This window comes from Camelus bactrianus, chromosome X, assembly GCF_048773025.1.
Source record: "Camelus bactrianus isolate YW-2024 breed Bactrian camel chromosome X, ASM4877302v1, whole genome shotgun sequence".
Classification (NCBI taxonomy): Eukaryota; Metazoa; Chordata; class Mammalia; order Artiodactyla; family Camelidae; genus Camelus; species Camelus bactrianus.
This window is the reverse complement of record NC_133575.1, coordinates 100287853-100302751: the sequence shown is the minus strand read 5'-3', so window position 1 is coordinate 100302751 and position 14899 is coordinate 100287853. Positions and strand designations below refer to the sequence as shown.

Genomic DNA, 14899 nt, shown 5'->3' with positions numbered 1-14899 from the left:
GTGCCTCTAGCCATTACATACTGGGAGGACCCAGAATTCACGTTTCCCTGTACTCAGATATTATACGCATCCCTGATGTCGGGACTGCAACCAGGGTTCGACAGTGGGCTCGCTAAGATTGGCATCACCGCCGAGCCCTCGCCCTGGCCAGCCGCAAGTGGCCCACAAACCAACACCCACGGCCAAAGTGCCGTTGCCTTCGAGAATATGTAAGTCCGCGCACATGTGCGCGCCCGCCCTCCCGAGTCAGTTAGAAAAGAAACCCGGATGTTTGGGGGGGGGCGGGAGGAGAAGCTGGCGTCTACCCATGAGGCATCGCGCGTAGATATATACTTCTGCCGTGTTCTGAGGCGCTCATTCCGCGCGGAGAGTCGCCCAGGCGGTCGCTACGCCTGTGGCCTCCGCTTAATGTTTTCGCGCTCCTCCCTTTCCTCCTCCTCTTTCTCCTCCTCCTCCGAGTCCCAGTCAGGCCGACCTGCTCCGCTCGCGGTAAGTGTCCCCCGCCCCCGCCTTCGCCGCGCGGAAGCGTGTAGGGCCTCTCCCGGGAGGCGGTGGCCGCCTTGCTCTGAGGGCAGCTGAGGTGCCGCGGCCCTGAGGAGTGCAGGTCGAGGGTCTGGATGGTGGCGTGGGTCGCCGGGATGGCCCCGAGCGCGGGGGAGGGGACGGACTTGGCGGCGCGGTGGCGGGTGGGCCACCATCTTGCGCTAGCCCGGCGGGGGAGGCATCTCCGAAGGTAGCTGCTTGGCGGTTTGGCCAGGCCGCCGTTTTTAGGCCCCCGGGGGCCGCGCGAGAGCCGCGGCTACCCCCTCACCTTCCGGGGCCTATGTGTCTGTCTGTCCCAGTCTGGTTTCGGCTTTTTTTTCTGGAGGCAACTCCCTTTGGTCTTTTGTACATACGATGCCGATATTTGAGGAGACCCGCCCACCCCTAAGTCTTTTCAGTCAGGGGAATAGAGACCAGAGAGGGTCCCGAACTTTCTGGCCTCAGGGGCCTCCTTTCTATCCAGGTCCCCCACCCAGGTTAATGGCCATTCAATGCTCACACCCTTGTTCTTGCCAAAGGGACTTCGCTCCTCCGTCATAGAAGCCGTGCTCCATTCCGTTATTGTTTAGAGAAGAGCCCTGAGGAGAAATGTGGAGTTAAGAGACACAATTTTTTGACATTGATCTTTGCGGGTTTCACTTAACGAGACGGAAAAAAATATCTCATTCTGAGGTTTTATCCTTCTCTAGACACCGGGGGAGTTCCTCTTGACTTATCTAAAGTTTTAATGCTTTTTTGAAAGGAGAAATGAGAGAAGAAAATGTCAAGTGAACTAGCTTCTGCAAGCACAGGAGATCTTCATAGAAGGAGTTCTCTTTGTTTGGAAAGATTTTTTAGTTTTTTTTAAAAAAAAATCTGTGAACTTAAAATTTGCCTTTATTATTTTCAGGTTTAAACTGTGATTTCTAATGTCTTTTGGTGCCATTAAACATAAGATTAAAACCAAGAAGTAGAGTTTTAAACTACAAAACTCTCGTCTTAGCATTTGTGATGTATCCTGCTTTGGGGGGGCGGGGGGGGCGGGGCGCTGCTACAGTGAAAACTCAAACTGTCTCCATAAGCAGAAACTTTACTGAGCTTATGAAGACATTAATTTGCTTATAAAAATTAAGGCTATGTGCCCTAGATGTTTTAACGTTGGTGCAAATCCCACTGCAGTTGTTATCTTTTATTTTGTATATTTCATTGCTATCTACCTGTTTTAAGGTGGGCGGTGGAGTGTTGACAGAACTGTTTAGAAGGTGAGGAAACATCCTTAAGGAGAAAACTTGTGGCTAAGAGTGATAGAATCAATTCTTGAACCTAGGTCTTGTGACTCCTCACCAAATGCTCAGTTCACTGTATTATGCTCCATGTTCTATGAGAGTGGGATGGTCAAGGAGAGTAAGCAAGAGACTCACCTAAAATATATAAGAAATATTTTTCAATTTTCTTTTCCTTTATATTTAAAAATTTTAAGACTTAATATATTTTCATTTTTTTAGTATTTAAATAATATTGTTATTTTTTCCAAGCATGTTGAAAAGATGCAAAAAGTTCTATGTTGAAACACTCCAAATTTCAGCTTCCCTTATTCAACCCATTTTCCCCAATTATGTTTTCTAGTCCACTCTGATTTCTTCAGCCCAGCTGAAATTTATGTCTTAGCATCAACTTTTTTAGCAGAAGAGGAGAATAAAGGGAAAGGGATAAATAATTCTGTACCTCTTTGTCTCTGCAGTTTGTTTTCTTTATTCAAGAGGATGTGGAGCCATCCCTAATTTTTTTGTTGTTGCTCTTGTTATACTAATTGGACAGGGGAGATACCTAAATGAATAGCAATTTTTGTAAATATAAAGTAATCCATAGTTTTAGTGACAGAATATTGGAAATTTATATTGAAGATATATTTTGTTATTTCAAAAGTAACTTTTCAAAGATCAGAAATATTTATGACATATTAGCTGGTTAAATATATAACCCTGAATATGTTTTCTTTCTTTCTGCTTTAGAGAAGGGCTTAAAAATACTTGATTTTCAGTTGGGTTGTTTTAAATAATGACTGAAGAAGACTTGGTTTACTCAGTAATTTGTATCAAAAATGTGTCTAGACTTTTGTAATTCATTTCTTGCAAAGCAGTTTTCTTTTAAGGAGAAATAATTTACATAAGAATGAAGAAATAGTGAAACCAATTTTATTTATTAGATATTTAAGGATTTAGATATGATCTACTTCTTTGTATATACTTAGAAAAACAAAAAATACATTTCAGAAGCTGATAAAAGAATCCAATTGTCTTTTATTAAGACAGATTTTAAAGACATTGCAAAAATGTAAATCAGTGCCACTCTTTTCATTAAACTTTTGGTTTTAAAAATAGTTATTTTTTTAAAAAATATATTTATATGAGCATATAATGGGCTTATTATTACTTTAAATAAGTTAATATATATTTAATTTTTCTAAATTTCAATTTTTAATATGGTAAATATCAATAGCTATAATTCACATACACAAAAAGCTCACTGACTTCCTCAATAAGTTTTAAGAATGAAAAGTGATTCTGAGACCAGAGAGTTTGAGAACTACTGATCTGGTGTACTTTATTTGTGGCAATATTTTTAACAGTTCTATGCACAGACTAGAATTTTATTTTCTTTTTAGTGCTTATATTCATCAACTTGTAGTATGACTTTCAGTAAAGAAGAAAAGTTGAGCAAAATAATACAAAGTACTGTACAGTAATTTTTCATGTGCTTTATTTAATCCTCCAGTACTGCTGCAAGGAAGGTATTACTGTTTTCATTTTACAGATAGAAATACTAAGTTCAAAGAGGTGAAGTAAACATCCTATAGGTTTGGCAACCAGAAGGTGGTAGGCTCCAAATTCTGACTCAGTTACTCAGCCCCTATGTCCAGTGTTCCCATAATTGGGCTCCACATTTTCACTTGATATTTTCCCTAGTGGATGAGCTTTACTCCTATAAAATGTGAATTAATTAATAATACATTTTTCTTGAGGTAACTTCAGGAATTAGTGATTATGGAATATCTTATGAAACTTATATAAAATATTTATTATATAGTTTGGCTTTGAAAGGCCAGTTATGCATTAGTATTTTCTCCAGGTTATATATTTTACATATGAATTACAATAAAATCATCTTCTTATAGATAAAGTCTTTACTCTGAATATAAAAATTACTTTGCAGAAAGCAAATTTTATTATAATGGTGGTCCCTCCCAAAAACTCACTTTAAAGTGTTTTAAATATATAGACAGTCTTTGCAAAGTATATGCTAATGAATTTTTAATCTAAATGTCAACTAGCTATTTTCTATAAATAGATGAAGTATGAAAGTTAACAGAGACAAAAGTTGAAAACCCAAGTAAATTAAGGGGGAATAGTAAAGTTATTAAAGAAATATCTGCTCAGAATGTACCTGGACTTCATGTGTTCAGGATTTCAAAAAATAATTCCCACAATATAAAAACTTCTTGGACAAAGAAAAGATGATGAGCCTATATTTTCCTTCTAAATTATATGTAATTTGTTCCCAAAACCTGGTTAGAGAGTTTGAATTGTTTAGGTGCCAGTGAAATTGTCTAAGAAACCAAGGATTTGAATACTGTACCAATTAATTCCTATTGTAAGAAAAACATTTTCACAGACAGCCTCTTACTTAAAATGTTGAAATATTCTTAGAATTCTTATGCAATCATAAAACAAAATAATTAAAACTGTACCATCAATGCTATTTGAATCAACTTTAATACATTGAATAATATATTTTGGTGAAACAAAGTTACTGAGTACTTTTCTTGAGTTTTTCATACCTATGATTCATACCTATCAAAACTAGCAAGATTTTTCTATTTGAACCTTTACAATACTTTCATTTCTATAGCTAACCATATATACTGTCATTTCCCTTTTATTTAGTGCAGATGCATCATTTAGACATTATCACCCTCTGTTCTCTTACTATTAGCCTGCAAGAGTGAAAGTGATAGTATTTAATGATGATACAATAGTAAATACAGGCAAAAACATGAGTACTGATATGATCTAACAATTCCACTTAAGCGTCCATTGTTTGATGAACAAATAAAGAAAATGTAGAATATTATTCAGCCATAAAATAAGAAGGAAATCCTGCCATTTGTGACAACATGGATGGATCTTTGGGGCATTATGCTAAAACAGAGAAAGACAAAGATCATATGACCTCACTTGTATGTGATCTTTAAAAAAAAAAACCAGACTATGCATAGATACAGAGAACAGATTGCTGGTTGTGAGGTGGTGGATGGTGAATTGGGTGAAGGTGGTCAAAAGGTACAAACTTCCAGTTATAAAATACATAAGTCCTGTGTATGTATACAGAGTGGTGACTACAGTTAATAAGACTATATTATAATATGTATGACTGAATTACTTTGCTGTATACCTGAAACTAACACTGTAAATCGACTACATTTCAATAAAAATAAGAATGAGAAAAAGATTATATTGTATATTTGAAAGTTGCAAAGAGAATAAATCTTAAAAGTTCTCATCACAAGAAAAAATTGTAACTATATGTGGTGATGGATGTTAGCTAGATTTACTGTAGTGATCATTTTGCAGTATATACATATATTAAATCATTTATGTTGTACACCTGAAAATAATATGTTATATGTCAGTTATATCTCAATTTTTAAAAAACATGAGTACTGAAATTATGCGACTGAATTTAGTTATAAGATAGTCATTCAGATGATCCTCAGAGTATGCTTATGTTAATTTTTTAGGTAAACAGCAAAACAATATATTGTTTTAGAGCTTTCTTGTACCATCTGGAATATAACTATTTTCCCAGAGGTCTGTTAATTTAAAAAATGTTAGTGTAAGCCATAAGAAAGTGTATTATTACTCTTAAATGTAAGTACCAGAAACCTAACTCATAGTAGTTTAACCAGAAATGAACAGTTATTCCCTCTCTTAACTGAAAAGTTTTAGTAGTTAATTTGCTTCAAGCATGGCTAGCTTTAGGAGTTTAAATGGTATCATCAGAACTTAAATGTCTCCCTATCTTACCCTCTTTTTCTCTACCCCAGAATCTTATGGCTTTGCTGTTCTCTTTGTTGGCTTCTTTCTTAGGTCATCTTTCTCCACATAGTGATTTCCATCACCGCCAGGCTTATTTCTTACCAGCTTATTATATGCTTAACAGCTTTATTGAGCTGTAATTCACATAACATACAATTCACCCATTTGAAGTGTACAATTCAGTAATTTTAGTACATTCACAGTCTTGTACAACCATCACCACTATCAATTTTAAAACATTTTATCACCCCAAAAAGAAACCCCATAGCCATAAGGAGTCACTCCCCATTTTCCCCCAACCCTCCCAGTCCTAAGCAATCACTACTCTGCTTTGTGCCTTTATGGATTTGCCATTTCTGGACATTTTGTATAAATGACATGGCTTTTTTGACTGGCTTCTTTCACTTAGTATAATGTTCTCAAGGTCCATCCATCCATTTTGTAGTATGTATGTGTACTCCATTCCTTGTTATGATAATATTATTCCATTTTATAGGTATATGACATTTCTTTTTAATCAATCAGGCATTTGAGTTGTTTGCTTCTTTTTTGCTATTATCAATAATACTGCTATGAACATTCATTTACAAGTTTTTGTGTGGATATATGTTTTCAATTCCCTCTTGCTTAGGAGTAGAATTGCTGGGTCATATGGTAACTTTATGTCTAATTTAGTGAAGAAGTGCCAAAGTGTTTTCTGCAGTAACTGCTCCATCTTATATTCCTACCAGCAGTGTATGAGGGGTTCCAATTTCTCCATATAATTGCTGACGCTTGTTATTATCTGTCTTTTTAGTTAAAACCATCTTATTGGGTATGAAATGACATCTATTAATTTTAACAATATTTTATCTTGTGGTAAAATATACATAATGTAAAATTTACCATTTTAACTATTATAATCCACAATTTTCTAAAAATCTGTAGAATTAACTCTTAAAAGGTAGTTCAATTTTATTTGTATAAAAGCTTAAATAAAAAAATATATAAATGTTAATTATAATTATTCATGTAGTCTCTAAAAACTGAATGGGTTGTGCTCCAAGAGGCCTTTCATTACTCACTCAGAATTCATTTTTCCCCATAGGACCAGTGTCTATGTCTAAATATGGGCATAGTGTGTCTACCGAAGTTAATAGTTCTTTTCTGCTTATTTTGGTGCCAATTCCAAGTTGCAGAACCTAGAAACCCTTTGGAATTGCTATTAGAGGAACTCAAAGATACTCCTGCATAGTTTGCTAGATACTCCATTTCTCTGACAGATGACTTAATTTCCCATAGAATTCCTTGCCTTGCCACCAAAACTCTGAGGTAGTTTTGAGGTGCTCAACTACCTTATTGGATAGTACACCTTTAGACTGAAGTTATGGTTCTAATGGCATAGAGTATTTATGGATGTACCAATTGAGGCATCTTGGTGGCTGCTGTCAACCTCAAAAGCTATCTCTGTAGCCATGGGCAGTGGATATGACTTGTTTATATAGACTACTTGTACATTTAGTATTAATTTAGGGTATTTGTACCAATAGATATTTTATATGATCATTTAATGCAAGTGTTCTATATGAGTCTCATAGTCTGTCCAGTTGTGACTCTTGAAAAAGTTCTGTATTCTTGGGAATAGTAGGTCCTTAATGCTGAGCAAGAATTGTCATGTATTTATCTACCTGACATATGCATTACCTTAATTCTAATTTAGGGACAAGCAATAACTATTTAAATAGTTGAGTGCAGAGGTTTCAATAGCCAAATCTCAGAACTAGGGAAATTTACTTAAGTACAGAATTCACTAGAGATTCTTGTAATAGTAATTCAAACATTTATAACAATAATTTTTTTCTGCAGTTAGAGTAGTTTTTTTTCCTTTGGTCTAATTCAGTCTAAATGATTTGAAATTGGAAAAAGCAAGATAGCTTGTGCCAGTCTGAGGATAAAGACAAATGTGGAGACTCAGAGCTGTTTATCTTAATACTTTAGATTATTGATGTCTAAGTTTTAACTTTTTTAAATAGCTGAAATAGTTTTTTAAGCATGTTTATCTTTTATGTAAAGAATACGGTATATGCATGAGAATTCAGAACAGAAATTCCTGTTTTAAAAAAAGCAATTTAAATTTTGGGGGGGAAATATTTAATGTAACAACTTTTTAAAAAGCCCAAAGAAACATAGACATTAGATTGTAAACTTATAAAGATAAGAACTATGACTTAGTCATCTTTTTTCCCAAAACTGAACACATTACATTAAACACAGAAGTCAATGAGTAATTTTTTAATGAATTAATCTATTATAAAATGTATCCAACTAATTTTGTGTTCCTTTCAGTTAGCATTGATAAGAAACCAAAAAAAAAAACCCTAAAAATTTCTTTGAGTGTGTTTTTTATATTATTTCTGAAATATGAAGAATAACAGTTAAAGATTAATGTTACTTAGCATTTCAAAATTCAGATTTGCTAAAGCATATATTTCAGGGTGATTACTCATTTTTTACAAAAGGGTGCCTTTTAAAAATTATTTGTAATTTAATAATTCATCAGATTTCTTCAAGTAAATAATACATTCAGCATTTTATTTATCAAATTTGCATTCATTTAGGAGTGAAACAATTATGGAAAGTGGGTAGCATGTGTATATCAAACATAACAAACTCGAAAGATAAGCTTTTTGTAGAGAAAAATATTTAATGTGTATACATTTACTTTAACAAATCCATCCTAATACTAAGTATCTTTATTTTATAGGGTAGAAAACTAAAACCTAACTTGCTACCTTGTCTGGAGTCACATGGTGAGTTTCTGGAGGTCGAAATTAGACCCAAAGATTTCTGAATTCCATGTATCATGTTTCAATATTTGATGTTACTTAGAGTGACTCATAAAATTGATTGATGCCATGTGTTAATGCCTAGGTGACTCTGCAACTTGATGGACGACGACAACCCTTTTCAACCAAAAAGTAAGTATTGCTGCTGCAAGTGATACTAGTATGCGTGGCTCTTTTACTGATAAGCTTGCTTCTTGAGAAAAGATGAGAGAGACAGAAGTGGGCACATTAAAAAACACACAGAAATACTTAAATTTATTAAAGTAATACATGCTCATAGTAAAAAAGAAATACATACAATAAAAATGTCAGTAAAGTAGAAATGAAGTGTTTCTTCTTCATCTCCAGAAATAACTACTGTTATTGGTTTGGTATACATAATCACAAACTTTTTTCTATGCAGAGACAAAAAAAAAAAAACTATTTCTAAATAAGATCATACTATATGCTATATGTGCCTTTTAAAATTTTTTAGTCAACAATCTATCTTGAATATATTGACAGTGTCAGTACCTAGTTAAGAAGAATGAGGAAGACCTATGTGTCAACATGGTACCAAGAACGTGGTATTAACCTAGATATAAAGTTTTTTTAAATTATCAGTATACATGAGTCTGTCTCATTTTTAAAAATTTGGCATTGCCTGACTTTGCCTAGTTTCTTAGCTCTTAGATTACCATGTTAAGTGCCTACTCCACATCCAGTAGACTACTGTGTGTAGGAGGAAATGCAAGGAAAGAAGAAAATATGTTCTTTACTCTCAAGGAGCCTACGTTGGAGTTAGACATGTACAGTTAAGACACATTAAGAAATAATGAGCAGTTTGAGATCATACATAATGTATCTTGAATTGCCTGGCATAGGCTATCAGTGTAGTAAGAGGTGGAAGAAAAACAGAGTCTGATGGTTTACTGAGGAAGTTTTAATTGTACCAAGAGTTGGGAAAGAGCAGAGAATATTTTGTTGACTATTGCTTGAAGTTAGACACTTCATATAGCTTTTCCCTAAATGTACATTACTACTTCTGTTAGGTAGATATTATACTCATGTTAAAGGTGAGAAAACAGATTGAAGTCATTTCTCCAGAGTCACATGATTAGAAATGGTGCAGTGAAGATTTGAACTATTCAATTTGATGTCAAATTCATGCTCTTTCTACTATACTTGAGTTATATGGACAATATAAGGTAAGAAGAAAGAGTATTTTAGATGGAAGTGGTACAAATAAGGGCTCTGAGGGACACAATGAAGATGGCATTTTCAAGAATATGCAAATACAAATGCTAAACTATGAATTACACTCTTAATTATTTCACTTAGAGCATTCTGTATATACTTTTTAAAGTAAGGTTTATAAAAGAAAGGGGTAAGTTCATAAAATTGGTTACATTTGGCAGGGTGGGAAGGTTTTTTGTTTTGTTTTATGGTAGGTGAACTACTAAGCATTAAACAACATTATGCCAAGAAATAATTTGGCATACCTGTATGGAAGGGGAAATTAAATTTTAAAAATGTATTAGAGAATAATACCAATTTGACAAGGTGTTTCATTTGTGTACCATCCTCAAATCACTGTTTTCACATAGCACCTTTTAATTTTGAGTTAAAAGTAGAAATGACATTGTTTTAATCTAGTAAAATTACCTTTTGAAATTACTTCATTTAAAAGATAACTTTTAAATACCATTGTCTAATAAAAAAGATATCATTGTCTAAGCCAGAACCCTACAGTTATATTTTGTTTTGTTTTTATTTTTTTTAAGTTGTTCCCCCATCCACATCTCACTCCATATATCTAATGCCACTTGTATCCATCCTGATTGCTATTATTTTAATTTGGGTGCTTTTTAGAAATAATACATGCATAATTTTAAAAAGACAAGGAATCAGAAAGTTGTAAGTTGTATAACCACAGATTCTTGAAGAGTGAGAGAACAAGTGAGAGGGGTGTGCATGTGTTTGGGGCTTAGGTACTCCCTGTTTTTTCAAGGCATCCACTTTCAATGGTTTCGCTGTTTTGCTGATGACTTTCATGTTTCTAAATTTTTAAAACACATACTGCTGTCTCTTTAATCATCAGTATTTTGCCATTATCTAATGATTTTTCCATCAAGAAATAGGAAGATTTTAGTTTTCTTACACTTACTACTCCCCCCCAAGCATCTCCCAATATAGTTATATCTCAGTTTTTTGGTAAATCGTATTTCATGTTTTTATGACAATGACCATAATAAACATTCTTTGCTGATGAGCATAGTAAGATGATAATAATATGTTATGGATACATTTCCTTTTTCTCTTTTTTTAATATATCCAACAATTTAAATTTTTTGGTTTTTTAAACTTAATTAAAATCTGTAGCCAAGTCTTCTCACACCCTGCTGTAGCCTTTTAACTTTATTTTCTACATGGTAGAACTTGCCAGATAACCTAACAATTTAATTTTTAATCTTTTGTGTGTGTGTGTGTGTGTGTGTGTGTGTGTGTGTGTGTGTGTGTGTGTGGTTTCTTGGAGACATTCCTCCTGGGAGTAATGTTCTGCTCCACTCTGGCTGATTGCTCTCTGGACCTGTTGAACAGCAATTGTCCTGGGACTTTCCTTTGTCTTTATATTGTGTTGAATGTCATGTTTTCTGCATTCTGTGTCTTTCTCCTTAAGTCTCATATTTTGGTGGATTCTTCCTAAGAAAGAAAGAATGAATGGGAGGTAAATTTTGTGTCATGTTGCTGGTCTTTATTCTTGATGAAAGATTATGTAACTTCATGCTTGACAAAAATCTTGACTGGGTATAGAATTCTAAATTGAAAATTATTTTTACTAAGACTTTTGAAAGCATTATTCAAACTTTCTTCTATCTCTCAAGATTTTGGAATATTCTCTTTATCTCCAGCATTCTGAAATTTCATGATATGTCCTTCTATTGTAGGTTTTTTTCTTGATCATTGTGCTAGGTGCTGGTGGGCCCTTAACAATATGGAGATTTGTGTCCTTTAGAACTAGGAATTTTTCTTGTATTTTTTCTTTGATTATATCCCCTGTCCTTTTTCTCAGACTTTTATTATGTGTGTTGTACCTTTGAAATTGATTTTCTAACAAACTTGTCTTCTCTATTTAGTATGTGTGTATTTATTGTCTTTTAGTCCCACTTGTGAGACATTTACTCAATTTTGGCTTTTGATTTTTCTTTACTGAATTTTGGCTAGTTTATTTTTAATCTTTTTGTTTCTGAATATTACTTTTTATAACATTCTTTTCTTATCTCTTAAAGATGCTAATTACATTCTCTAATATTTTCTCCTATCCTCTGTATTATCTCTGTTTTCTTTAATATCTTTTGATCTGTTTTATTGCTTTGGTCTTTCACATTGGAGATTTTAGTCATATTTCTGGTGTTCATTGGTTGTCTATCCAGATTTAAGAATGAGGCACTAAAATGCTTCCTCGTAGCTCTGTGTGATTGGTCAGTACTTGTAGGCTGGTAGTATCCACAGTATGTTCTTTACTTAGTTTCTTCAGGTGAGAAATGTTTAATCTGCTCTGGGATGGAATAAGCCTCACTTAATTACCCTATTTTCATTCCAGTACCTCATCCCTGCTTTGCCCTGTGCCTGGTATCCCTGAATCTGCTTCAGTTTTTCTAGTATATCTCTCACCTGTTGCTTCTTATTCTCAGTTTATCTCCTTTTTCTTAATATAGAAGTTTGTAGAGTTTTTTTCAGATAATAATGAGATACAATCTTTTTTCATGGATATAGTCATTCTAGTCGTAAAACTGAAACTTTGATTGGATTTGATTGTTCCTAAAATTTATTGGTCACTGTAAATAACTGCTGTCATCTGCTGTCTAACTAGCTTAATTTTACTAGTTAAGGCTTTAGAGATTGAGTTCTGAGTTTCACACTTTTGTTACCATGTACTGACTACAAATACCAGTTCAGTAATTGCTATTAGAATTGTTAAAGTACATCTTTAAATATCATACTATGTATTGCAAAAAATGTATTAAAAAATAAGATTTGTTTCCCTCATTGTGAAAATTAGGTAATTCCAAAATGGCAGAACTGTTCATGGAATGTGAAGAAGAAGAGCTGGAACCATGGCAGAAAAAAGTAGAAGAAATTCAGGATGAAGATGATGATGAACTGATCTTTGTTGGAGAGATATCAAGTTCAAAACCAGCCATTTCAAGTAAGCATTTACTTTCAGTGAAGCAAAGTTTTATAAAATGTTGTTTCTAATGGAAAAACCTGGGGCTGTCTTATATGTCCTTGTAGCCTTGTAGTCTAAAGAGCTGGAGGTGAGAGAGAGGGAGCATAGAGATCAGTAAGAATTTGTGAGAATCAAAGGAAGGATGTGGTTGGGGTCTTGACTAAGGAGATGTGAAAGATTAAAATATCATATGAGAGAAAAGGAAAAAGTTAACTAGCTAAAGGTTAAGGTTACCTAATAGCATTGTAGGCCTTTTGAGATTGGAAATCGTAATTTTATTGGAGCCAGGTAGCCTGTTTACCCATTTATTTGTTAATCTTTCTTTTTCTCCCTTAAGCCCAAATGTGCCTAGAAAAGGAAGTGTTGGAATGCTTTGCTTAAAATATCAGACTACTAAATAAGTTTGTGTTAGTCTCTGATGGTGCTTCTCACATCCAGGCAACTGCCTCATCAGTGTCATCTTGATTCATGGCTACGAAATAGGTGCTGGTCTGTGTACCAACATGGGCTGTAGCTTCTGACTACACCCATCTTCCAGCAACTCCTGATTATGTTCATGAAGAATACACAATGGCCTGGTCTTTAGCCACTGTACTGGGATGATTTAGGCAGTCAGCACACTTAATCCTCATGGCTTTCTAGCAGAACATGTCCAGCATCTCTGTGGATTTCTGTTAGAGTAATTAGACTTGACATTGTTATAATGTTAAAGTGAAGATATTGATGATACTTGTTACAATGTCCAGTCAGAAATGTGTAAAATGCAGAGGAACAACATACTGAGTTTCAGCAGAAAATGAAGAAACAGATTCTTTCTCATTACATTTACTTTTGTAAATCCAGGAGAATTTACCAAAGAATGTAGCCAGTATACCAGTGTTTTCTTACTTACTATGGTAGTGCAAATAGTGTGGTTAAAAGAAAAGCTTTTAATTTTCTGAAAGCCTAGTTCTTGCTTCTCTTGACTCTAACCTTGGAACAGCACTTCTATTCAATTTTATCAATGGTAGAATAATTTAATTTAGTTTAATTCTCAGTATCATTTCCTGCAGCAAATTGAGAGATGCTAAGTAGAGTGCCACTTCAATGAAGTACCCATGTTGGCATATTTGCTGCTGATAGAGGAACAGAATATTATAGTTTCTTAATTATTGTTTCCTAGTCACTGTGATTATTTTTATACTGAAATATTACCGTATTTAAAAATTATTCAAATCATCTTATTGAAGGCATGACAGTTCATGTTGGATTTATATCAATTATAGATGACTACGACTCAACTAGAATAATGTATATTAGTTTTAAGTGATTCTATCAAAAAGAAAATTGACCACAGTGAAATTTCTTTTCTAAATTAACTCAGAATTTAAGTGATGTTTTTATGTGTGAGCCATAAAATATTTTAACATATGAAACATGAGCTAAATATTTATAAAGAGCCACTGTAAGGAGAGAGAGATAAAAACTTGTGTTTGATAGACTGCAGTCACCAAAAAGTACTATAGGAATAGCTCTTTAATGGCTTGAGTCAATACTTTTTTTTTTTACCAGAGATAATATATTTTATTTATTTTTAATTTTTAATGTTTTTTTATTGAGTTATAGTCAGTTTACAATGTTGTGTCAATTTCCAGTGTAGAGCACAATTTTTCAGTTATACATGAACATACATATATTCATTGTCACAATACTTATCTTGAATTTCTGAATGAAAGTAATATCAGATTGTTTGAATGGGTGGATTTTTATCCTAAAAGACTTCTGTAGTGCTTAGCCACAGAGTACTGCATATTATGAAACAATCCTACTTTTGTGTGACCTTTTACTTTATAGAATTTTTTATGAGATCTGGTTCCTTTATACTAGGAGGAGAAAAGGAAACTTTTGGATGTTTTGTGGGATTTTTTTTCCTTCTTTGTACATTCTCCGAATTACAATTTTAGGTAGACCTCTACTCTTCCAAATTTTCATTTGATTCCTTAATAATCTGGAAATTATGGGTTCACATGGGTACAAGAGTGAGCAATCTAAATCTGATCCAGACGGTCATATCAGGCTCAAATTGACTTTTGGTGTAGTAGTAAATGTGCGATAACTTTTGTAAACTCTACATTCAATTTAGTCTGCAGTCTCTGATAGTATCTTCTTCAGAAGTCAAGAGTAATAGTACTTGCCCATAATGAAACTTTTAGGCTTTTAGGGGTGTGAACATGGCATGGGGATTGGGCAAGGGCTTGATTTTTCGA

At 34.0% G+C, this 14899-nt stretch overlaps 1 protein-coding gene across 5 annotated transcripts in view; it reads left to right on the top strand.

Moving 5' to 3' along the window:
* The first annotated feature begins 334 nt into the window (after positions 1-334).
* Positions 335-14899, top strand: part of ZNF280C (zinc finger protein 280C) — a 46272-nt gene continuing 31707 nt past the window's right edge. For 2 of the 5 annotated variants that reach the window (XM_045505489.1, XM_010968429.2), the window contains exons 1-4: positions 335-489; positions 8362-8407; positions 8529-8575; positions 12486-12632. In XM_045505489.1, coding sequence (XP_045361445.1) covers positions 8545-8575; positions 12486-12632 — 178 coding nt within the window. In that variant the 5' untranslated portion in view covers positions 335-489; positions 8362-8407; positions 8529-8544. Of the gene's footprint in view, positions 490-512; positions 605-712; positions 734-1582; positions 1785-8361; positions 8408-8528; positions 8576-12485; positions 12633-14899 lie in introns of those variants that run through there. The other 3 variants (XM_045505488.2, XM_074358907.1, XM_045505487.2) reach the window with 3 other exon arrangements.